A 22,385-nucleotide genomic window follows, 5' to 3' on the forward strand; every position below is an offset into this window, starting at 1 on the left:
AAGGCAGCCCTGCTGACGCGCCGCTGCGCTCGCAAGTATCAAGAAACGCGTGCAAGGATACCGACTGCCCCTCGTCCCCACCAGGCTGGGCACCCGGGGCGGAGGCGGAGGCTGTGGGAGGGAAAGCACTGGACCTGCCCCAGGTGTGGGGGCAGGAAGCGCACAAGGCGGTGGCAGATGGCATCCCCTCGAAGGCGTCCGCATTTCTGGCCCTCAGGATGGCCACAGATTTTGCCCAGGAACGAGATCCTAATCTAAGCTCCGAGGGGAGGGGCGCCCGTGAGCGGGGTCAGGTCTGAGGACGTGAGCAACAGACGACACGGACGAGGGCCCCGGAAGCAGTAACAGGTGCTGCGTGCCTGAAGGGGAAGGGACGGCGCGTGAGGCAGAACCGCGCCGAAGACGCCATCGGGTGAGAGAAGAGAGACGAACGGGCCCTCTGCGAATGAGACACCGACGCGGAGTCCACGCGCCCAACGAGAGAACTAGCGGGTGCAAAGACAGGACCGAAGAAGTCGCCCGAGATGCAGCAGAGGCAGGAAGGGCGCCGCGCAAGGCAGGGACGAGACACAGGATAGAAAGAGAAGACGCGACCAGCTAACGGGAACCCGGGCGGAGAGGAGAGGGGACAGAGGACACGTGACACCGGACAACGCGTCTGAGACTTTTCCAGAACCGATGCAACAATCCACCGACACGGAAGCATGGAAAACATCCATCAGACAAGGGAAAACGAGTCCCTCATGCTGTCTCAGTGAAACAGCAGAAAACAGAAAGAACATTTTTCCAACAACGTGGAGGGGGGACGACACCCCAAGACGCTCAGAGAAAATGGCTGCGGACAAGCTTAACTGTAGGACCAGCAAAACCAACCTCGGAAAGCACGATGGAGTAAGCACGTTTCTCGGTACAAACCTCAGCGAGGTTCCCGCCCTCTGCTGAAGCCTGGGAATCACTCACGGGCCCTGTTCCGCGTGCGGGCACCGGCCTCGCCCTGGAGGTCGGGCTGCAGCGGGCTGGACGTGCCCTACCCCCGCACGCACTCTGGGTGATTCTCCCATCTGGTTAGTCCCGGTGACATCAGAACTTGGTCTGGTCATGAGTGCAGTGACACAAGGTGTGGCCCGATGACACGCTGCATGAGCCCCCCAGGAGTGAGTTCCCAGCCCGGCCACAGCCCTGGCCACCAGACTCCCAGGAACCAGCAGCCTGCACTTCAGCAAGTGACGTGGGCATGGCTGAGCTCCAGACTGGACGGCGTCCATCCCACAGGAGACCAAAACGCCCCAGAGAGGGGCGACTGAGGGCCAAGCGGGCAAACCTAAATGAGGGAAAACTCACGTCTCACTGGCCGGGCTTTCAAAATGACAGACGTATAAGACCGCCACGGAAACACAGCACGAAGATCAGGGCTTCGCTCAAGTTCAGGTGTTCTGGAATCCTCGTGCGGCTCGGGACAGGGGACGGGGACGGCGAAGTGACTGCGCACAGCGCCGACTCCGGGGCAGGCACGAGGAGAACCCACAGGGATGCGGAGCTGGTGAAGGAGAGGAGACGACCCCACGACGACGACAGAGCCGGGAAGGAGCACCGCGCGTGCGACGTGGAGAGCCAGGACAAGAGGAGCACCATCCGGTGACAGACGCCAGCCCGGCAGGTAAGAGGACCCGGCTCCCCAGCTGAAGACAAAACGGTCCCCGCGAGACGCTGGGGACAGGAGATGTTCCTGAATCCCCGAGGCCGCAGAAACGGAGAGGGGGGCGGCCTCCCTGCGTGTGCTCACAGACGAGTGACGTCAATGATGGCAATGACACGAGGGATGAAAGGAGAGCTGGGAGCATCTGATCGTAGGGCACTCACGCTACCCGGGAGCCACCAAAGCCCAGCGTCGTTTGACGGTGGGCTTGGATTGCTTGTAAATGTAAATCGCGAACTCTAGGGCAACCGCCAAAAAAAGTAGAAATGAAGCGTAACTGATATGCTAAGAAAAGGAGAGACGACAGGACACGTAAAACCCTCAAATAAAACCGTGAAAGTCAGAAAAAGAGTGGAAGACAAAAACGGGAGCGAAGAATAAGGACGACTCACAGGAAGGCAACGAACGTGCTGGCAGGAGCCCGCTGTCAGGGAGCCGCGGGACGCCAGCAGGGGGACGCGGCGCCGGCGCCGGGGCGGGAGCGGGCGGGACCGGGACGCGACCGTGCGCGCTCCGCAAGAAGCCCACTTCCAACGTAAAGACACGCACACGTCAAAAGTGCGCGGACGGAGAAAGCAGGCATCGCTGCGATTAATTTCAAACAGAGCGACGTCAACGTTATCAGGGATGAAAGGTGACGCGATGACAAAGGGTCCGTTCGCCAAGAAGACGTAACAGCCCTCACCACGTACGCACCTAACAACAGGCACCAAACCCCGAGGCAGAAACAGAGAGAGCAGCAGGAGGACAGAAGAATCCGCTGCCACGGCTGGAGGTGTCGGCACCCCTCCCTCAGCAGCGGCAGACCCAGCCGGCGGGAACCACGGGGACGCAGCGAACTCGGCGGCACCATCAATAAGCCAGGTGCAACGGACATCTGTAGACTACTTCAGCCAACGACACGCAGAGTACACATTCTTCCCCAGGCCACACGGACACGCGGCAAGACAGACCACGAGCTGGGCCCCAAAACACACCTGAGCAAATTTAAAAGAACAGAAGCCACACAGTGTCCGCTACCAGACCAAATGGAATCAAGCTAGAAATCAGTGACAGAACAGCAGCTGGAAAATCCCCCAATACATGGAGACTAAACAACGCACTTCTAAATAACGCACGGGTCAGACAGCTCAAGAAACATCTTTTTAAATATTTTGAACTAAATGAAAATGAAAACGCAACTTAGCAGAATCTGTGGGGTGCGGCGAAAGCAGCCCTTGGGGAAAATGTATAGCATTGATGCACACGTTAGCAGAGGAAAGACCTAAAGTCAATCATCATAAACTTCCACCTTAGGAAACTACAAAAAGAGCACACTAACTCCAAAGTAGGCAAAAAAGAAAAGAAATAATACAAATTAAAGCAGAAAACAGGAAATCAAGGGAGAAAAATGAACAAAACTAAAAGCCGTTCTCTGAAAAGATCAATAAAGTTGATAAGCCTCTAGCCAGCCTAAGAAAGAAAAAGAGAGAGGACACGAAGACTGATACCAGATCAGAAGCGAAAGGTGGGACGTCGTCACAGAGCCCGTGGACATTAAGAGGATGATAAAGGAATCCCGTAAAAATCTAGAGCCCAAGGTGTGACGGCCCAGATGAAGGGCCCAGTTCTTCGAAAGACACAGCTGCCAAAACTCGCACGAGATGATACAGACAGCCTGAATCAGCCCGTATCTTTCAAAGAAGGTTAATCAGTAATTAATAACTTTCTAAAATAGGAAGTTCACTGGAAACCTACCAAACTTTTAAGGAAGAAATTATAATTTCTACAGCCACTTACGTTGAATAGCAGCAGAGAGGACACTTTCTAAATCACCCCATGAGGACAGCGTCACCCTAACACCAACACCAGACAAAGACGTTGCAAGTAGAAAAAAATACAGACCAACATCTCTCGTGAACGTAGATGCAAAAACCCTTAACAAAATGTTAGCAAACTGAATTCACAAAAGTCTCAGAAGAACCATACGCCACGACCACGTGGGATTTATCACAGGTACACAAGGCTGGTTTAACATTACAAAATCAATTAACGTAAATCATCGTTTCAACAGACGAAAAAATAAATTAACATGATCGTATCAACACATGCAAAAAAAAAAGCATCTGACACAATCCGACACACCCGTTCACAATAAAAACTCTCAGTAAACCTAGACCAGAGGGGAACTTCCTCGAGCTGATAAGGGACACCTACAAACCCTACAGCTGACATCACGGCTCAAGGTGAGAAACGAGGCTTCCCCCTCAGATCAGGTGCAAGGCCAGGTGCCCCTCGGCACGCCTCCGTTCCGGCAGCCCACGGGCAGCCCTCGCTCCTGCAGGAACGCACGAGAAAGAAATCCAGCTGCACTGATCGGGGAGAGGCGTAAAACTACAGGCCGACAAGTAAGCGGAGTTCGAAATGAAAAAACAATACAGTTCGCATTAGCCCTCCCAAAAGAAATGCCTACGAATAAAGCCAACCAATCAGCTACAAGAGCTAGGGGAGGGAAGCTGCAAAACTCTGACGAAATGAAAAAGTAAATGCTCACGGATGGGCAGACTCGAAATTGTGGAGATGCCGGTCCTTCCTGACTTGCTCTGCAGGTTCAATGCCTTCCCCATCGAAGTCCCCGCGAGTTAGCGACAACCTGGCCCTAGATTTTATGGGAGGAGGCGAAGACCCAGAAGAGCCAGCGTGCCGGCGGCCGGAGCGCACCAGGCTCCAAGGCTGACGGTCCAGCCCAGGCAACCGCGACAGTGTGGCGCCGACGAGCGAGCGGGGCGTGGACAAACGGGCCGGAACGCAGCCCCGGGACGGATGCGCAGCAACGCCGGCGACTGACCTGCGACACAGGAGCAAGGGCGACAGGAAGGAACAAAGACGTCGCGGGGACTGGACATCCATCCACCCGCGAAAGAATGAATCCGGCGAGACTCACGCACGTCACAACGACTGACACAGACCGGATCCCGGACCCCAATGTGAACTGCAGAACTGTGAGAGCCCTGGAGGGCGACGCAGGAGAAAACCTACGTGGCCCTGGGCTTGGCGACGATGTGAGACACAGCACCGGAGGCTTGAAGAAAAGAACCGATCGGCTGGACTTGGCTGAAAGTAAAACCTCGCCTTTCCAGCGGTGACGATCTCCTCACGAGGACGCGTCTCTCGCCAAGGACCTCCTCCGCCCTCTCCAGAGGAGAAGAGGAGGCACGAGAAGCAGCGCCTGGTGCGGAGCCCCGAGTCCTACTTCATGGACCGGAAGTGCCCAGGATACTGCAAGGTCAGCGCTGTCTTCAGCCACGCACGGCCGGTGGCTGCTGCCTGTGCTCTGCCGGCCGACAGGGGAAAAGCAAGGCTTACGGAAGGACGCTCCTTCAGAAGGAAGCAGCCCCGAAAGCACCAGGAATGAAGGTGAGTGAGGACCCAACGCAACGAACACATTTTAGATACAAAAATAAAGAAAGAAAGAAAGAAAGAAAAGAAAAAAATGGGGAGAGTAGGAAAAAGAATAAAATTAAAAACTCCTGCTCTGGGAAAGCTATCAAGAAGATGATGAGACGAGCCACAGATAGAAGATATTTCCAAAAGACATAGCTGATAAAAGACTGTTATCTAAAAATATACAAAGAACTCTGCAAACTCAGAAATAAGAAAGCAGATACTGGTTAAAAAATGGGCCAAAGGCCTTAACGGCCACCTCACTAAGATACACACCCAGCAAATGAATATCGCAGAGGTGCCACGTCACACGGCATCAGGAAGATGCAGGTGACCGTGAACCACCCCGCACACCTGTCAGAATGACCACAGCCCAGGGCGCGGCAGCTCCGAGCGCTGGCAGGACGAGGACCAGCAAGAATGTCACTCGCCCCGGTGGGAACGCAAATCGGTGCAGACGGTCGAGAAGACAGTTTGGTGGTTTCTCGCAGAACTGAACACACTCCTGCCACGTGATCCAGCAAACACGCTCCTTGGTATTTACCCAAAGGGGCCGAAACCTGATGTCCACACAAAAACCTGCACGTCAATGTTCACAGCAGCTCTCACCAGAAATGCCAAATCCAGAATCAACCAGGAGGTCCTTCAGCAGGTGACAGATAAACTGTGGTCCATCCAGACGCTGGAACGTTATTCAGTGATAAAGAGAAATAAGCTATCGAGCTGTGAAAAGCCATGGAAGAAACTAAATGTATATTAAGTGAAAAAGCCGATCTGAGAAGGCTACAGACTGTATGATTCCAACGGTGCGACATCCGGGAGAGGGAAAACGGCCACAGCGAGAAGGCCAGGGGCGGCCAGGGGCGGCCAGGGGCTGGGGGCGGGGGGAGCACGCAGGACCGCGAGGCCAGGGCAGGCACTCGGTGCGACGCTGCGGGGACATCGCACGTTTGTCCAAACCCGCGGACGGCGCGACACCAGGAGGGAGCCCTCACGTGGACTGCGGGCTCCAGGTGGCGACACACGTCGGTGACGACACACAGCACTCTGGCGGGTGGCGTGCGCGGGGAGGGGCCTGGGAGTCCTCCGTCCCATCCTCTCAGTTGACAGTGAACCTGCTCTAACCACAGGCTCTGAAAAAAACCCGATCAAACCCAAGTCAGAGAGACTCAACACAGCCGGAGGCGGAGCCAAGACGAGTCTCAGACGCGACATCTAAAAGCCCCACGGGGCCTTGCCCGGGCGCGACAGCTGCGAAATCAAAACATACCCAGCGGACAAAAACCAGACGAGGCCTCTTACCTCGCGGACCCCAGTGACAGACGTCAGAGAGCCCACGCAGACCCGACTCGAGGGGGGCATGGCACACCTGAAGGATGGAGGGCTTTCCGTATTTGGGGGTGGGGGGCCTGGATCCCCACTCACACTCCTTACCAAAACCAGTTTTACGGGGATGAAGACTTAAATGTGAACTGTACAACTATTAAAGTCTTTAAAAGAAAATGTTGGAGAATATCTGTTTTAGGGAAGATTTCTTGAGACCCCCAAAATACTAAGTACAATAGGAAGATAAATTTGCGTTAAAATTAAGGCCTTCTATCATTAAAAGGAAGTGAACTGAAAAGCCCCCAAGTGGAAGAAAGGGGTTGCAACACATTTAAATGACAAAAGATTAGTGACCAAGACACAGAGGACAGTTAGGAACCAGTCAGAAGACAAACGGCCGTGGAAACGGCAGAAGACGGGCAGACGGAAGGGCAGTCAGTCCCTGAGCGGCAGGAGAGATGCAAACTCTCTCAGTTCGGCCACCTCACAGTTCACGTCCCACGGGCGGGAAGGAAAGACAGTGACAATGGGAAGCGCTGGTGTGCGTGCCACCGACGGGACCGGGAAACGCGTCGGCAGCGGAGTGAGCCGCACCGATCTCAGGGAACCGACCTCACGGAACTGACCGTGCAGCTGCCGGACCCAGGGCTGGGAAGCTGGGACTCCTGCCCAGCGGCCGCGTGGCCCATGCAGAATGTTAACTGTCGCCTGCCGGGACCCGGGAGCTGTGGTCCGTGCCAGGCACAGGCGCCCACATGACAGCACCCAGTGAAACCTGGGCGCCGAGGCTCCGATGGGCTCCCCGGGTAGAAGCACTCCCCACCCGCGGCTGCGTTCTCCCTGTGTCCCCTCGTGGGCGGGAGGGAGCTGCAGATGCGGCCCGAGCCCGAACGTCTGGGTGGTGACGGGGCCTCCGCGGCTACCCAGACACACGCCCCGCAGCCCCGCAGCCCTGCAGCTCCTCCCGGCGTGCGGCACCCCTGACCCAGAGACGACGCAGAAACGACCCTCCTGGTCGGGGCAAATGCAAACCGGAAGCATGGCGGCGGGACCCCAGCCCGCGCCCAGCAGGAGGGCGCTGGCAGGAAGCTGGGAAATGGCACGAGCTGGCCGGGACGAGGACGCGTGGCACGGGGAGCCCTGGGCCGCTGCGGAGACGGCGCTGCGGCCGGGGTCACAGTCGGGCTGCCGGGGGGTCTCGGCCTTTACACCAGGGGTTAACAGGAGATGAAGCAGACGGACAGGTGCGCCCACATTCACGGCAGCCGTGTGCACAACGGCCCAGCGACGGACGACGGACGCACACGACATGGTCCAGCCACACGACGAGACGTCAAGCAGCCGGAGGAGGGACATTCCTGAACGTGCTGCAGCCTGAGGGCACTGTGCTGAAGTAACCCGGACGCGGGACGCAGGACAACTACCGTGTGACCCCACTCACGTGCCAGACCGGGGGCTGGGGGCGGGTGCGGTGAGTGCTTGATGGGGGCGGGTTCAGTTAGGGAAGATGAGCTCCTGGAGGTGGACGGTGGCGATGGCCCTGACGTTGTTAAAATGGACACTCATATCGCGGGAAGGGAGCGGAGCGAGAGCCGGAGCGAGGGCAGCTACCTCGTGGCCCCGTCTCAGAAGCACAGCTGAGAGGAAGTGCTCGCCCTGACTGGCGCCTGACCCTCTTTCACAAAGCTCAGAACGAGCACCCCAGCCACCTGCCAGGCGAGGACACGGCAGAGTAAAAGGCAGAGTAAAACCGTGGGGAAATGGGTGTGCCCTCTCCCCACACCCCGACTTCCAGCCCCCCCCACTTTCTGCGAACCACGCATTCCTGGGACCTGAGCGGGCGACCAGCAGGGGGCGCTGGCGTAAAGGCCAAGGACCATCCTGAGCGGCAGCCGGTCTGTGGGAATCGGGAGAGGCCCAGGGCTGGCCTTGTGGCCAGTGCCCACTGTGGTCACCCCTGCCTGAGGACGGCCTTTCCACAGCCACAGAGGCGGGGGCAGCGGAGGCCCAAGTTCACGGGGCCCCGGGCCCCACCGCTCACCTCAGCTTTACCCTCGCCCTTCTTCCCCCAGGTTCTGACGCTGAGAGACGCCGAGAGTCCCCTGGGTGACCGTGGGGACTGCCCCCACCGTCCAAGCGCGCCTCCTGCTTATCTGAGGGAGGTGGCGGGGCTCCCCAGGTCTCACTGCAGGAAGTGGGGCGGGAAGACGCGGACGGAGGAGGCACTGACCCTGCCACCGTCACGCCGCAGCTGCCAGAGCGGCCGGCCAGGGCGCTGTGTGCCAAGACGCAGGTGAGCCCTGGGTGGCGGGCCCCGCGGGCGCAGGGCTGGTGGGACACAGGCGGGACTCGGCCTCACCTGCGCACGGCTGTCGACGTCCTCTGCGGGGAGGTCCGACCGCACAGCCTCCTCCAGCAGCCCCGCGGCGAGCTGCACCGCCTGCTGAATTCGCTCCCGCATCTGCCTCTTGTCGGGATCCGCGGTCTCGGTCAGCTTCACGGACAGCAGCTGCAACCAGGGCAGAGGGCAGCTCTATGACATGCTGAGCACGAGTCCCTGGGCCACGGAGGCGACCTGGAAGAGACCAGCTCTCCTCGATGCCCAGGGCTAGGAAGAAGCCTGTGTCCTTGAGAGTGTCACCCTAACGTCTTCCCAAATGGCTGGGTGGCCGCTCGGAGACTGACGCCCCAGGCAGCCAGTCCTGGCTGCCCGACCGTGGCCGGGCGCCCACCCCACTCCACCTCACGCCTCCCATTCCCTGACGTTAATGAGTGAGAGCAGTTCTCCTGAGGCTGTGCCAGGGACTGCACGGGTGCCATGCAGGGACTTCGGGAGGTGCCACCAGCCCCCTCTACCACGAAGGTGCCCGCGGCCGAGTGGGCCTCCCCTGGCTGGCCTAAAAGATTGGTGAGCTCTAACCTTATTCCTTATTTCCAGAGATAAAATGCTATAAGCACACCAGTAATTATTACTGTAATTGCTAAACACAGCAATTACCAAGTAAAACAATTTATTCTAATCTTACTGTATAATACGATAACTTATAATACTGATTATTCAAAATGAGAATATTAAATTAGAAAGAATCAATTTCTTCGAATAATTCTGAAAATTCTCAGCATTACCAATTTAAGCAGTGTGGTACGGCTTCTGCATCTTGGTCAAAAGTACTTGATCTGTCTGCGACCTCAACATGGAAGATTCAACAGTAACTTTAGAAGCCTTTTACGTGTAGGTTAGCGGCACGGTGACACATGCTGCCATTTTCCTGTAAGCGGCAGGAACAGTCACCTACTCCACACCCCTGTCCAAGTGAGTCTGTCCTGGCGACTGTCCCACTGGCGAGCACCCCACGTCGATCAAGTTTGGTGACCTGACGGAACTGGCTTTGGTACTGTGCACGAGGACAGCCACTACTCTAGGGCCAGTGACACGCGAACGGCTGAGGGCCGAGGCCGGGAATCGGGGGGCAGACAGCCAGGGCCCACCTGCAGGGCGGCGTGAACATCGTCCAGGAGCTGCGCCGTGGGGGGCTGCTTCTCCCGGTACCGCTCAAACAAGCAGTTCTGCCGGGCCCTCGTGATGATCTGGGGAGAGACAGGGAAGGTGGGGGGCATGCTCACAGTCTGCGTCCAACCCTGTGCGGCTGCGGGCCCCTGCCGTGCGCCCCCACACGAGACTGCCGGAACGCGGCCTGTCTGATGCCGAGGAAAGAGGCTGGCCCCCCGCTTCCCACACGGTGCATGCGCCTGCAGGCCCCTCCGTGACGCACCGTGGGGGACGTGTCATCAGCTGAGTCCCCGAACTCACGGCTTTCGAACAGCAGCTAAACACGTGACACTCATTTGCATGACGTGTGATGCTGCTTCAGCGAGGGCATTCGGGTCACGTTCACTAGGTTGAGACCCGCGCCACCTCAGGCCGACCTCACGTTAAGTACTTATCCCGAAGTCGCTTCCCGCACGGCACGCGCTGTGCTTCAAGTTCAATCTCGACCCTTTACCTTGTCGTCGATGTCCGTGATGTTCATGCAATAAAAGACGTCGAATTTGAAGTAGTCCCTCAGCACTCTCCTCAAGATGTCAAAGGAGATGTAGGACCTAAAGCGACGAGAAGACAGGCGGCTGCGGCACGCCATCTCGCACTGCCACGAAGGCACACGTGGGGGAGGGTGGCGTGGCGCTCCCCCAAAGCCAGCGGCTCACACATGCCACAGCCCAGGAGGGCCCGGGCCTCAGGCCTGAGTGCCAGGGACGCTCAGCACCCGGGGCCATCCGCTGGAGCTGCAGCTGAGGAAAAACGTTAGGTGCACAGAGAAGGTGTCCGGGCGTGGATGGGACACTAACCGTGGCCGGGACACTAACCGTGGCCACGGGGCACCTCTCCTGTGGCTGTCAGCTTCCTCTGGCTTTTCTACAGGGAGTGAAAGCACCGCTTCAGAAAGAAAGGTCCTGTCTTAAAGTAGGACAGGGCAAGTTCAGGGTGGATCCTCCTCGTGCAGCCCAGGTCCCTGGTGGCACGTCAGAGACCTCTGCGGAGCTGAGAGGCTCCCCGTGGGCCCCACTCGCCCGGTGGCGGGCCCTACCTGGCGTGGCCCATGTGAGATGCGTCGTAGACGGTCGGCCCGCAGCAGTACCACGTGACTCTTCTCCCGTTTTGAGGGATAAACACGTCCTTGGTTAGAAGTGAAGGAAGGAGGGTCATAGAAACGCAATGGCACGACGCAGGGTCACCACACCAGCAACGACCAGCTCACTGCCACCGGCCTGCTTCACCAAAATTCAGCAAGGCGCTTTTTGTTTGAAAAAAGTCACAAAGTCTGGTGGGGTGAGGGGTGGGGAGCCCAGTCAGACTGTCCACGGCGACCTTCCCTGGACCAGGGCGTGGCTGGCCGGGCCTCTCCCTGCCTGGGTCCTGCTCGTCCCCGGGGCAGATGGCAGATGAAACCAGCACTTTGACAGCAGCGGCTCACCTACACCGTGCACCTACTACGTGCCAGGCCTGCGCCTTGTACTCAGAGGACGACAGCTGCTCCGGGAAGCCCCCTGGGAGGCAGGCGGTGCCATTTCCCGTTCACAAATAAGGACAATGGCTCTGAGCCATCGTCCAGGATCTGCCTGGCCCTGGCCGGAGGAGCCAGCCTAGCTTAGAGACCGGGAGGCCCAATCGACAGCCTCGGGCCAATTCAGGGCCACTGGTGCCAACTAGGTCCTCAAGGTGTGCTAAGTGTGCTCGCTGACGGAAACGCCATCAACCCACGGCCACAGCCCTTTCCCGAGTCCCGGGGCCACCGGCCAGGCCAAGCAGCACGAGCCCAGCAAACCCTGTTCGATTAGGGGCCAGCCCCGGCTTCTCGGCACCTCGCACGTCCTCTCTTGGCCTGTTTTGCCTGGTGCACATCGTGACGTCCACTGTCACCCCATGTGCTCTCTGAAAGCACATCGCCCGGCTCCGCATGACCACCAGCACCCTGTCCATGCGGGTGAGGGTTTGGACGGCAGCCCTGCCCGGGCCACGCAGAACACGGGGTCGGGAGCTGAGGGGTCTCGAACCTGGACGCGTGGACCGCCAGGGCCGACGTGAGGCAGGCGACGGTCTGTGTCTCAGCAGGGCCCCACCCCCCACCCCGCCGCGTGAGCCCTCCTTACCTTGTTCCGGGTGAGGCTGTTGTACAGGCGCAGCTGGCTGGGCTCGGACCCGGCTGGGGGACACCACTGGGGCTGTGCCCGCCGGCCCCGACCTGCAGGCGGGAATGCAGCTGGGTCACGGCCGGAATACCTGAGTCTCCTGACGGACATGCTGTTGTCAGGGAATGTGACGGTGTGGCCAACGAGGCTGCCGGCACGGCCCACGCCATCGCCACCGCTCTGCTCTGAGCCATGGTGGACCCCACAACCCCCCTAGATCCCCAGGGCGGGGCCACCCGGCCACTCGGCCACCCCGCCCCTCCCTGCCCTTCACACGTGCGCCTCCTGCTCACAGCCTGCAGTGCTGCGCACGGCTCGGGGTCAGGAGGAGGCACGGGCCCTGCACACAGACGGTCGCATTGCCAGACAGTGACTCAGGATATAACTTGGGTGCCCTGCCCTCCCCCACGACGACAGCCCTCGGTGGACACTTATGAGGCCAGGGCCAGTGGAAGCCTGGCCAAAAGCAGCTGCTGGCTCACGGCCACAGTCGGTGGGGACGGCTGCCAGCCCTCAGCATGCACATGACTCACTGCCACGAGGCTGGTGCGGACACCGGTGGCTCTGGGCTTCTGGCGGTTCCGACCGCCCAGGAGACGGCCCGGCCTCCCTGCGCTGGGGACTGCACCTCATCCGGGCATCCCCGCTCTCGGCTCTGCTCCTGCCCCGACCCGTCCCCTCCTTAGTGTAGTCCGGCGCCAGGCTGTCCAGCCACTCCGCCCCTCGAGTCTGCTGCTCTGCGGGCCCCGGGCCCACGCTTCCAGCCCGGCGAAGGGCGGGCCATGCGCAGTCTGCGCTCGGGGCCAGGAGTGACCGCCAGGTGCTTACTCACAGCCCACGGGCACCTGGTGACATCCAACCACCTCCAGTGTCCCCCTCAGGCCGTGTCCGCAGTCCGGCTCCGTGCCGTGCTCCACCCTGCACAGCGACCACCCCAGGACGGGCCCACGGGGCCGTCTCAGCACTCGTCACCCCTCTTCCCGGCCAGGCCGTCTGCGGCCCACCGAGCTGCCCTCTTCCCGTCCCCTCCTCCTGCCTCTGTGTTTGCGAAGGGCTCTCCCTCCCGCTGATGGCCTGCCGGTGGGGACACCCTGCTGGTGGGGACACCCTGCCCAGGCCTCCCTCAGATCTACACTGCAGACGGCGGCTTCCATGGGAGTCACGGAGCAGTCAGTCCTGGGCTCTGCCATTTGCTCGAGGTCACACCAGCCACACAGAGGATGCACGTAAGTGACAGGCGGAGAAGAGGAGGAGGAAGGCAGCTGTGCGTGTGTGCGCGTGTGTGTGCGTGTGCATGTGCACGCGTGCAGCAGGGAGGAAGACAGACGGCGGGAGCTTCTGCTCTAGTGGGTGCCAGCGCACTCACAAGCGGGCACGGAGCCAGCGCAGGGAAAAGCCCAGATCCCTGCGAAGTCACGTGCTCCCTGCCGCCAGGTACGAGTCTCGCGGGTTCGTCTACAGGCAGCAGACGCCCTTGGAGGGGCCCGTCCGTGAACCGACGCAGCTCGGTCAGCTGCTCCGTGGCTCCGACGCGCTCCTCCAACCCCGAGACCCGAGAGCTCCCAGTACGCAGGCAGCGCTGCCATCTGGGGTGACTGGGGACCGGCCAGAGCTGCCCACACGCTGATGCGAGCCAGATGACCACCGATAAGCAGGAGGGCTCAGGGTTCACGGGACGGAAGGCTCGTCTGAGAAGACCCAAGCTGGCTGGTAAGGGGACACGGCTGAGGGCGTGGCCAGCAGGACACTGAGCCACACTTGGCTCTCTAGCTCCCCAAAGGGCTGCTACTGCCACACCACTGGTGACAGGTCCAAGGAAACTTGGCACGTGCCAAGGGGAAACTGGGAGATGGGACACAGGAGCCTCAACGTAACAGGAACACGCTGCCGTCAGCGTGCCCTCAGGCCAGGGACTGCCCCGATGTCCCCATGCATCAAGGCCTCACTCCCCAGCAGGTCTCCCGCTGGTACTGGAACCTGTGTCCCCACCGCACTTTCCCCAGGCCCCCAGGAGGCTGCCCGGCCCAGCGGGGACTCCCGGAGGCAGCACGCGGCCGCCCCTCCCATGCAGGGCATGAGTGCCCAAAGCCACAGGGACAGCCGAGCTGCTCAAGGGCGTCGGGAGATTAGGGGACAAAGGAGAGAGGAACCACACAGAGAGGAACTGAGCCCCCGAGACGCTCCAGAAGCACCCCCGGAACAAGCGGGGCCACGCTGCGGCTACAGCTCCGCGACTGACTTCCTCCCAAAGCCCACAAGCGACATTTCTGATTCTCGGCAAGTCCGCTGGTTATGGCTGCGTTCGGGTTCAACCCGCCAAACCTGGGGCACAGAGTCCGCAAGCTCACGGAAAGAACAAGGAGAAAGAGCCACGGCAAAGCCAAGCCAGGCAGGGAGACGCTGACAGCGTCAGGCCCGGACCCCGGCGGCACGCGCTCACGGCGGCTCTGCGCCGGCCGGGCAGCAGGCGAGGACCCGCGGGTGCTGCCCGCCAGAGCCCACTGCTGGGCATGCTCTGCCCTAACCTCCACTCAGGGAGCGCTGGTCGGCCGCCAGGCCACCCGCTCGCGCGTGGGGACGGGAGCCAACGCCGTGGGCTCCTCCGGGGCACCACAGCTAACTGGCACCACGCGCCCAAGGGGCCCTGACCTTGGAGGTGGCCGCCGCCGGGAGAGGTTCTAACGCTGGGACCCCGCTCTGCTACTCACTTGCTTGGAGCCCAGTGGGCTCGCCTCTGCCGCGGGGGCCGCCCAGGACGGCTTCTACGTGCCGGAACCACCGAGCCACGTGGAAGAGCCGCGCGTCCGTGGGAGGGGCCGAGAGCTGCCTGAACACGTCCACGTCCGCCTGGGACAGGGAGTACCCCTGGACGTAGCTACGTGTGCTCAGGTGCTCGTTCAGGGCCTGCGCCCTGGCGGCCTCGTCACTAATGCTCAGGATGGACCTGTAGTCGGGAGCTGCAAAGACAGAGGCACACGGCGTCAGTCGGGGGCAGGAAGACGCGGGTTCCGGGTGTCAAGCCCTTCCCGGGGACGAAAGGTCCAGACGGCAGCTCCGCAGACCGGGGCGGGGCGGGGCGGGGGGCGGAGTGGCCAATGCGGTTTCAGTCGGGGCGATGAAATCCAGACGCAGGTGACACAACGCTGTGAACGCACTAAGTGCCACCGAACTGTTCCTCTTACGAGGTTACTCTGTACCACGCGAAGCTCAACTCAGTTCCGAGAAACTCCACTGCACCCGACCCTCGCCACAGCCAGGGGCCGGCGGCTCCCGGTGGGTGAGAGCTGCACGGCTGCCAGGCCCGCAGACGCGGTGCAGACCCCGCTGAGAGGCGGCCGGGCGCTGGCGTGGCTGCTGGGGTGACGCAGCCCCCTGCGGCGCCTGCTTGGCCAAGCGCAGCCGGCCAGGCCGACTGCTCCAGCTGCACCGGACGGGCCCTGCCCCTTCCTCACATGGTTACTGCAGAGCTGACAACTGTGCACGTGTCCCCTGCACTCAGGAGTCAGGCCACTGGTCTGAGACTGTCGGGAAGGGCGGAGGGCAGGACCCAACCCCGTAACTCCCGGCGAGGAGACGGCCGGCAGCGTGGCCGGACACGCCGCACCCTGGGCACAAACCCCCCGGGGCCCACTCTTCCTCGCCAGCAGACTCCATGCTCACCAAGGTCCAGTGGTGCTTGTCTCTGGTGTGGAGGGCGTGGGGCCGGGCGCTGCCCCTGGGCCCAGTGGGAGGAGCACAGACTCCGTGCCCCCAGCAGGGTGCTGGGGCGAGCCGGTGGCACTAGGCCCCCCGGTGCAGGGAAGAGAGGGCCCCAAGCCCACGGGCCTGAGCCACATCTAGGCCGTGATCACTCCGCTGCTTTGTGCCGATGGAACCGTGGACGAAGGACCACCGCCATGCGCCCCCACGCCGAGCCCTCGCAGCCTGCGAGTCAGCTGTGAGCGGGGAGACCCGGGCCTAGGCCCTCGCTCCCCCAGGCGCAGCACTCTTGCTAGGCCCTGGACACACCTGACACCTGAGCCCTCTGGAGCGAGCTGCCTGACCAGGAGGTCACTGGGTCACTGTGCTGGACCCACAGCCGGACAGCTCCAACGGGGAGGAGACACAGATCCACATGGCCATGCTCCCACCCCTGACCCTCCTCCCCCCCATCTGTCTACCTGCCTGGCACGGGAACAGGAAAATCGCCAGCCAAGCCTGCTCCACTCCCGAAAACGGACAGCAAAGCCCCCGCGGGGCAACCGCGGCACAAGCACCCTCCTGTGCCGTGTCTGCGTTCCAGCCCTGCCAATCACCGGCTTCCTGGCCCAGCGGCACCATCAAAGCTGAGCTGGGACCAGTCAACAGGATGAAAGTCTGCGGCATTTCCCAACCTGTGCAACACGAACCATCCCAGTGCTGAGGCCCTCAGGCCGCCGGTGGTGGGACAGTGACTCCCCGGGGCCTGGGAAGGCCGCTTTCGGAGGAGGTCCTGAACCCCGACCTCTCCACCCACAGGAAGGCGTGGGCGCCACGGGGAAGTCGTCCTTGAGCTCTCGGAAGGACAAAAGGACACTGTGCTTACAACGCAGGCGTTCCACAAAGGCCCGCTGCTGCCCGGCCCAGAGAAGCCCGCCTCCCTCCGAGACAGTGGGGGAAGGCCAGGGGGGCTGCACCCCCCGCTCGCCCGTGGGGAGGCCCCCCTCGTGAGCCCTGCCTCCCAGCCACCAGCGTGGAGACTGCCGGGCTGAGCTCTCCTCCTGCCGCAGGTGTGATCCAGGGAGGCGGCACCTGCCGGGGGCCTGGGCACCGGGAGGGCCCGGCTCTAAGTGCGCGCTTCCTCCCGGGGCCCTGCTTTGCCTGGCCACGGCCCTCCGCCAGCTCGGCGGCCCGCCTGCCGGCCACGCTCCTTTTCATGGGAAAGAAAACGCAGGTCACTAAGGATAGGAGAGAGGCCGTGCCAGAGGCGGACAGAGCTGGAGGTGGCCCGATGGGTCGGGACCCCTTTCCGCAGCTGTTCTCCCAACACCGACCTCCATGAGCCCTCTCCGCTGGCTCTTGGTGTCCCCCCTGTGCAACTGCCTGGGCCAGGACCCCAGGACCAGAGAGGAGCGGAAAGGCTGGGGGAGGGGCGGGGACAGAGCAAGAGGGACAGCGCCATTCTGAAACAGCAGCGGGAAGTCACTTCCCAGACCCCCCGCCCCCGGCCCTGACTGGCAGCGAACGGAGGCACTCTCTGGTGGGAGGCACTCTCTGGTGGGCAGGGAGGACCCCCAGCCTCGCCGGGGACAGTGCTCTGCAGGGGAGTTTACTCCCCTCTCTGTCCTGCACCTCTCACGTTTTCCACAATAAGCACCTTATTTTTATAACGAGTAAACCATGCCAAACGTTCTAAGCAACACGGCTTCAAAGCGCTAACGAGGCACCTGGGGAGAGGGGAGGGGGCGGCTCCTCACCACACAGGCCCCGCACCCCGCAGCGCCCCCTGGGCCTGCTGTTGGCGGCGTTGCTGACCTCACTCCTGAGCTTGTTGTTATCACATTTACCCCGAGGGCTTCACGAGGGGATCACACACACGCTCAGCACCGCCTGGCACAGTCACAACCACCCACAGCTGGGAGGGTGCCCGGGAGCCTGGGTGACAGGCTTCCAGGCCGTGGCATCAGACACTGGGGTAATTGCTGCCGCTGCCCTTAGCGTGTCATGACAAAACAAAAATAGGTCAGCTTTCAAGTGGCCGTGGGTTTGGGCCAAACTGTGGTCTGGCTGCCGGCCTGCGATGCCAAGGTCAGGGAGGCTGGCGAGCGGGGACGCATCTGCAGTGGTCCCACAGCGCCAGCACAGAGCAAGCTCCTGCCCGTGTCCACCCGCGGAAACGTCCACACAGCCAGCCAACCCGCAGTCCTGTCCCGAAACGCGGCACTGGAGAGACCCCTTCTGATGGCCGGGATGTCCCAGACGTGGACCGTGACCCCCAGTGTAGCAAGCAGGAGAGCTGACAAGACGTTTACTGCAGTCACAGACACAGGAGCCAGGGAACCAGTCCGCACGGCGTCCGCAGGTGGCCCTCTCCCTCGCTGGCTCCGCCTTCAACCACCTGCGTCTGCCTCCTTGCCGCCTTCCTGCTCCCCGCCCTAGGGACCCCCCTTTCTGCGAACGCTCCTCTGGCTCCCTGGCCCCGTCTCCTGGGTCCCCTGTTTGCGTGTTTCCGTGGGGATGCCCAGCCTGCCCAGGTGGCTCTCTGAAAGGAGACTAGAAAAGGCTCTGGGGTGCATCTCCTCCCGCGGGAATCTCGACAGGGGGGGACAGGTGTGTGCACCCCTGCTCACCCCACCTGGGGCTGTGCCGCCCCTCGGGGAACCCAGGGCCTCCTCCCAACACCCTCTCTAGCCCCCGCCTCTCTCCTGAGCACCAGACCCTGAAGTCCAGCTGTCACCGGTCCCCAAGGTGTCCCCAGGCATCGTGTCTCACCCCCAAACCTGGGTACAAGTCCCAGGGAATGGACCGCCCCTTTCCCATACTGGGGCTGAAGCTGGGCACCTCCATGTCTCACTCCCCCATGGAACTCGGTGTCAACCCCAGTCCTCCCAAGCCTGCCCGCTTCTCTCGTGCCGGCCACTGCCAGCAGCCCAGGCCACCAGCATCTTGGGTCCTCCCACCCATCCCGCCTGGGAGACGCTGGCCGGCGAGGACCTAGCTGAGGTTCTGGCGGACCGGAGAGCAAAAGAGAGACAGAGCCTGGGCTCTGACCCGCCCGGCGGGACCCAGCCCACGCCCTGGGGAGTGAGCGAGCAAGAGAGGAACCGCCTGTGTAACCCCCGAGGCTTTGGGGTTCTCCGTTCCAGCGGTCAGCCCACCCTGACGTGAACACGTCGCCCTTCCCTGCCATCGCCTGCTTCCCCACTCCAGACAGCTGGACCTTTATCGCGGGTGTAGGCCCGGGGCCTGGCAGCATTTGGCAAAGCGGGTGCTCAACGCACATCTACTGACTGGATGAATAAATGCGAACGGCAGACGTGTCTAAGCGAACCATTCTGAACCGCTCGGTGACAACTTCCCACTGAAAGAGCAGGGGTGACGCTTTCCCACGGGATGTTTGTTCTCCGGCGTCTCTCGGAGACTCTGCTTATTGGGGGTGTCCGGTTACTTTCGCAACCACAAGTGGGCGATCGAGTGGCACCACCCACTGCCATGGGGAGGTGCGGCATGGACCCTGGAGACGGCTTAATCTCCAAGGGCACCATCTCGTATGACTCTTAAAAAAGTCAGTCCCGGAAACATGGAAGCATGAGATCATAGATGAACGAATGTTTGTAGTCTATAAATATACACGTTTCGTTTTCCTTTGAGAAACGCGGCAAAGCCTAGGAGCATTATCGTCTCATCTGCCCTGGGCTCGGGGCCCCCGTCGTCACTCTGAACAGAACCGTCAAAGGTGGCACAGTATAGAGCCGAGACCCCTGCCACGATCCAGCTGCCCAGGTTGGAAGCCTGGCTCCACCTCCGGCTGGCTGTGTGACCTCGGGCGAATCATCTGGCTTCTCTGAACCTCGGAAGTCGCGCCTGTGCAGGACGATAAGGCAGCACTAAACACAAAGGGATGCTCCGAGGAGCACAGGCCCTAACATACAGACCAGGCCTGGCCCAGATGCTGAGCAAAGCGCCAGCTGCATTATCATGGGGAAGACTCTCTGAGTGAAACTGCATTAAAAATTAGACCGTAAGTCTGCCCTAACGGGCGGCCGCCCCAGCATCTGGGGTCCTGCCTGGTCCCCCAGTCTGCAGGACAAGGCCTTGGACGTGAGACCGTGTCCCAGGACGGGCTGCGCACGCCTCCCAGCGGCAAAGGAGAAGCTGTAGACCCAGCGTCATCACAGTGGCTAAACAGATATTCTGAGTCACCTTTGGGAAAATGACCCAAACCGCGATGGCTATTCTAAATGAGGGCCTCCCTGAGAAGTCTGGGAAGACGCTCACTTTTGATGAGCCCAAGCCTGGGAATAAAGGGCATTCAGAAACTTGAAACCGAGACTGTCTAGAACCTGGTAGTTGGTTCCATGATGCCTTTTGCCACCTCACTTAATTTCCCATTGTTCGAGGGGAAGCCTAGGGATGGGACAAGGTGTGTGTGCATGGTGGGGGCGAAAGCAGAAGAGCACGTGGGCACTGGCTGGCAGATGGGACCCTAAGGTCTAGGACCAGGAAAACCTGTCAGCTGTCCTGACATCCTGGGGCTTAACCTCGACCCAGGCATCAATCTCCAAACAGGCCTATCCTTACCAAGGCTCCGAAAAACTCAAGTTCTGAAGTAATTAAAAGAAACAGAAAACGAAAACATGTTATCCTGTGCCAGGCGCCTTAAGTCTTTTACACCCACTGCCCTTAGTGCCCACACATCTTCAGGGACGGGGCATTACCCCGCCAGCCCATGAGGAAGGGGCCGAGCTGGGACCCCAGCCCAGCCTGGCCAGCTCCGGAGTCGGGGCTGTGGCCCCCAGGAGTCTGGGCAGACTTCTGAGAGCCGCCTGGCTCTGGGGTGGGTGAAGAAGGTGCTGGAATCCGGGTGCACCTGTCGGTGGCATGGGGCGTGCCTGGAAGCCGGGTACCAGTGTGGGACAGCAGCCCTGTCATCTGGGCGCCTCCCGCCTCCCCACCTGGAACCCCAGCGCACTCTCAGAAACGAGGGGACCACAGGGCACCGAAGAAGCCTGGTACAGCCTGGACTGCGGGCATCTCAGAAGAGCTGACTTCTAGTTTTCGCCAGCCAAGAGAATAGAAACTAGACGAGGAGTGTTCCCCGAGGAACGTGTGCTCCAGGCTCAGGGACCCGCCAGCGGTCCCCGCTCTCCCCAGCACCTACAATCTTGTGTGAGGGATGGTGGGAAAATTCTGTTCAGAGGTCAACCTTGAGACGCCCTTGTCTACCATCTAGGGACACGACTGGGCCCGTGGGCCGAGCTGGGAGCTGCTCGTGGAACCTTCCAGAGGCAATAAAGTGAGGCAATAACGCCCCGGCCAGGCCCATCCCCATGGCCAGTGCGCCAGCGCCCATGAAAGCCTTCGTAAAACGCCGGGCCCTTTCATGTGTGTGTCGCCTACCCCCGGCTTCCCCGGCCTCATGTTGCTAAGTGCCAAGCCGGGGCGCCCTCCACCCACCCACGGGTGCTGCCCGGCCCGGCGAAAACCGAAACAACCTCGGGCTCTGCCCGTCCCCAAAGTCTCGCTGGGGCTGGAGGGGCCGAGCCCGGCTGCGGGACACGCAGGGTCACCTCCCGTGCCGGGGCACAACCCGAGGAGGGGCTGAGGCTGGCCAGGCGGGGGCCTCGGCGGGGCCCGGGTGGGGTTCTGGTCCGCAGGGTGCGGGGAACGCAGCCCAGCCCGCTGGGGTCCCGGTGTCTCCCCTCCGCCCCGCAAGTCCAGGGTCGCCCTCGCGCCTCGCCCGGCCCAGGGACCCGCCCCTCAGGCCCGGGGTCGCCCCTGCCCGCCCCGGGGGCCCGGCCCCCACAGGCCCGGGGTCATCCCCGGCTAGCCCCGTCGCGCGGCCTCACCCTGCTCTCCGGAGGAACCTGCCATCCTAAGGAATCGGAGACCCGCACCCGCAGCGACAGCTTCCCACGATCTGATGCAACAGCGGTCCCGGAAGTCCCGCCCCGCGCTCGGCTAGTCTTCCGGGACACGTCCTGTCGCTAGGCAACAGCCGCGGACTCCGACGCCGTCGGCCCGGGGCATGCTGGGAGTTGTAGTTCCTCCTTGGCTGCCTATGGCGCCCTGGAGTCCCTTCAGGGCCACGTTCCATGTTGGCCCGAGAAACAACCTGCACGAGGCTCGGGGCGGAGGTCGCAGTCCCGCCGCGGGGAGATAGGCATTAAAGACGATTCATCTCAGGCATGGCTGTTTACGTTGGCAATGCACCGATTGGTGTGAGGGACAAGCCACAGGGGGTGTCGGAGAGGGCCTCCAGGGGCAGGTGCGTGCTGGTCTGGACAGAGGAATAGTTCCAAAGAGGCTTAGAGGAAGGGACCTGGGATGGATGGGGAGTACATTCCAGGCAGAAGGGACTGTCCTGCAAATGACTGCAGCAGAAAGCAAGGCGCTGAGAAATTCAGCAGCCCTGGCAAGAGATGGGGCTTGAGGCACAGGCTGGGGCGCATGCTTCTCGAAGAGTCTTGTGAACGAAGTCAAGGGGCAGGCATGACCAGATTTGTGCTTTGAATTATCCCAAGTGCCGAGTGGAGGCAGAATGGGTGTGGGAGAGGCAGATGAAAAGCAAAAC

The 22,385-nt window shown here is 61.3% G+C and overlaps 2 protein-coding genes across 6 annotated transcripts in view; both read right to left on the bottom strand.

Moving 5' to 3' along the window:
* Positions 1-21,781, bottom strand: part of CARS1 (cysteinyl-tRNA synthetase 1) — a 40,593-nt gene extending 18,812 nt beyond the window's left edge. For 2 of the 5 annotated variants that reach the window (XM_039840542.1, XM_039840541.1), the window contains exons 1-7: positions 21,661-21,781; positions 14,842-15,090; positions 12,095-12,186; positions 11,032-11,120; positions 10,450-10,546; positions 9,935-10,033; positions 8,805-8,954 (exon numbers count right to left, since the gene is read on the bottom strand). In XM_039840542.1, the coding sequence (XP_039696476.1) occupies positions 8,805-8,954; positions 9,935-10,033; positions 10,450-10,546; positions 11,032-11,120; positions 12,095-12,186; positions 14,842-15,090; positions 21,661-21,685 (801 nt within the window). In that variant the 5' untranslated portion in view covers positions 21,686-21,781. Of the gene's footprint in view, positions 1-8,804; positions 8,955-9,934; positions 10,034-10,449; positions 10,547-10,810; positions 10,860-11,031; positions 11,121-12,094; positions 12,246-14,841; positions 15,091-21,660 lie in introns of all 5 variants that reach the window. The other 3 variants (XM_039840543.1, XM_039840545.1, XM_039840546.1) reach the window with 3 other exon arrangements.
* On the bottom strand, positions 632-8,798 carry LOC120584693 (uncharacterized). Its single transcript, XM_039840560.1, has 2 exons — positions 1,342-8,798; positions 632-1,092 (listed from the first exon to the last, which is right to left on the bottom strand). The coding sequence occupies exon 1, from the start codon at positions 7,799-7,801 to the stop codon at positions 6,881-6,883; it is 921 nt and encodes a 306-aa protein (XP_039696494.1). The 5' UTR covers positions 7,802-8,798; the 3' UTR covers positions 632-1,092; positions 1,342-6,880.
* Positions 21,782-22,385: the final 604 nt, after the last annotated feature.

The sequence above is a fragment of the Pteropus medius genome, unplaced genomic scaffold (assembly GCF_902729225.1).
Source record: "Pteropus medius unplaced genomic scaffold, Ma_sr-lr_union100, whole genome shotgun sequence".
Taxonomy (NCBI): domain Eukaryota; kingdom Metazoa; phylum Chordata; class Mammalia; order Chiroptera; family Pteropodidae; genus Pteropus; species Pteropus medius.

What these genes read in the sequence shown, in the direction of transcription:
- LOC120584693 (XM_039840560.1), bottom strand. Translation starts at nt 7,801, where the DNA reads ATGTCCCTCCTCCGGCTGCTTGACGTCTCGTCGTGTGGCTGGACCATG.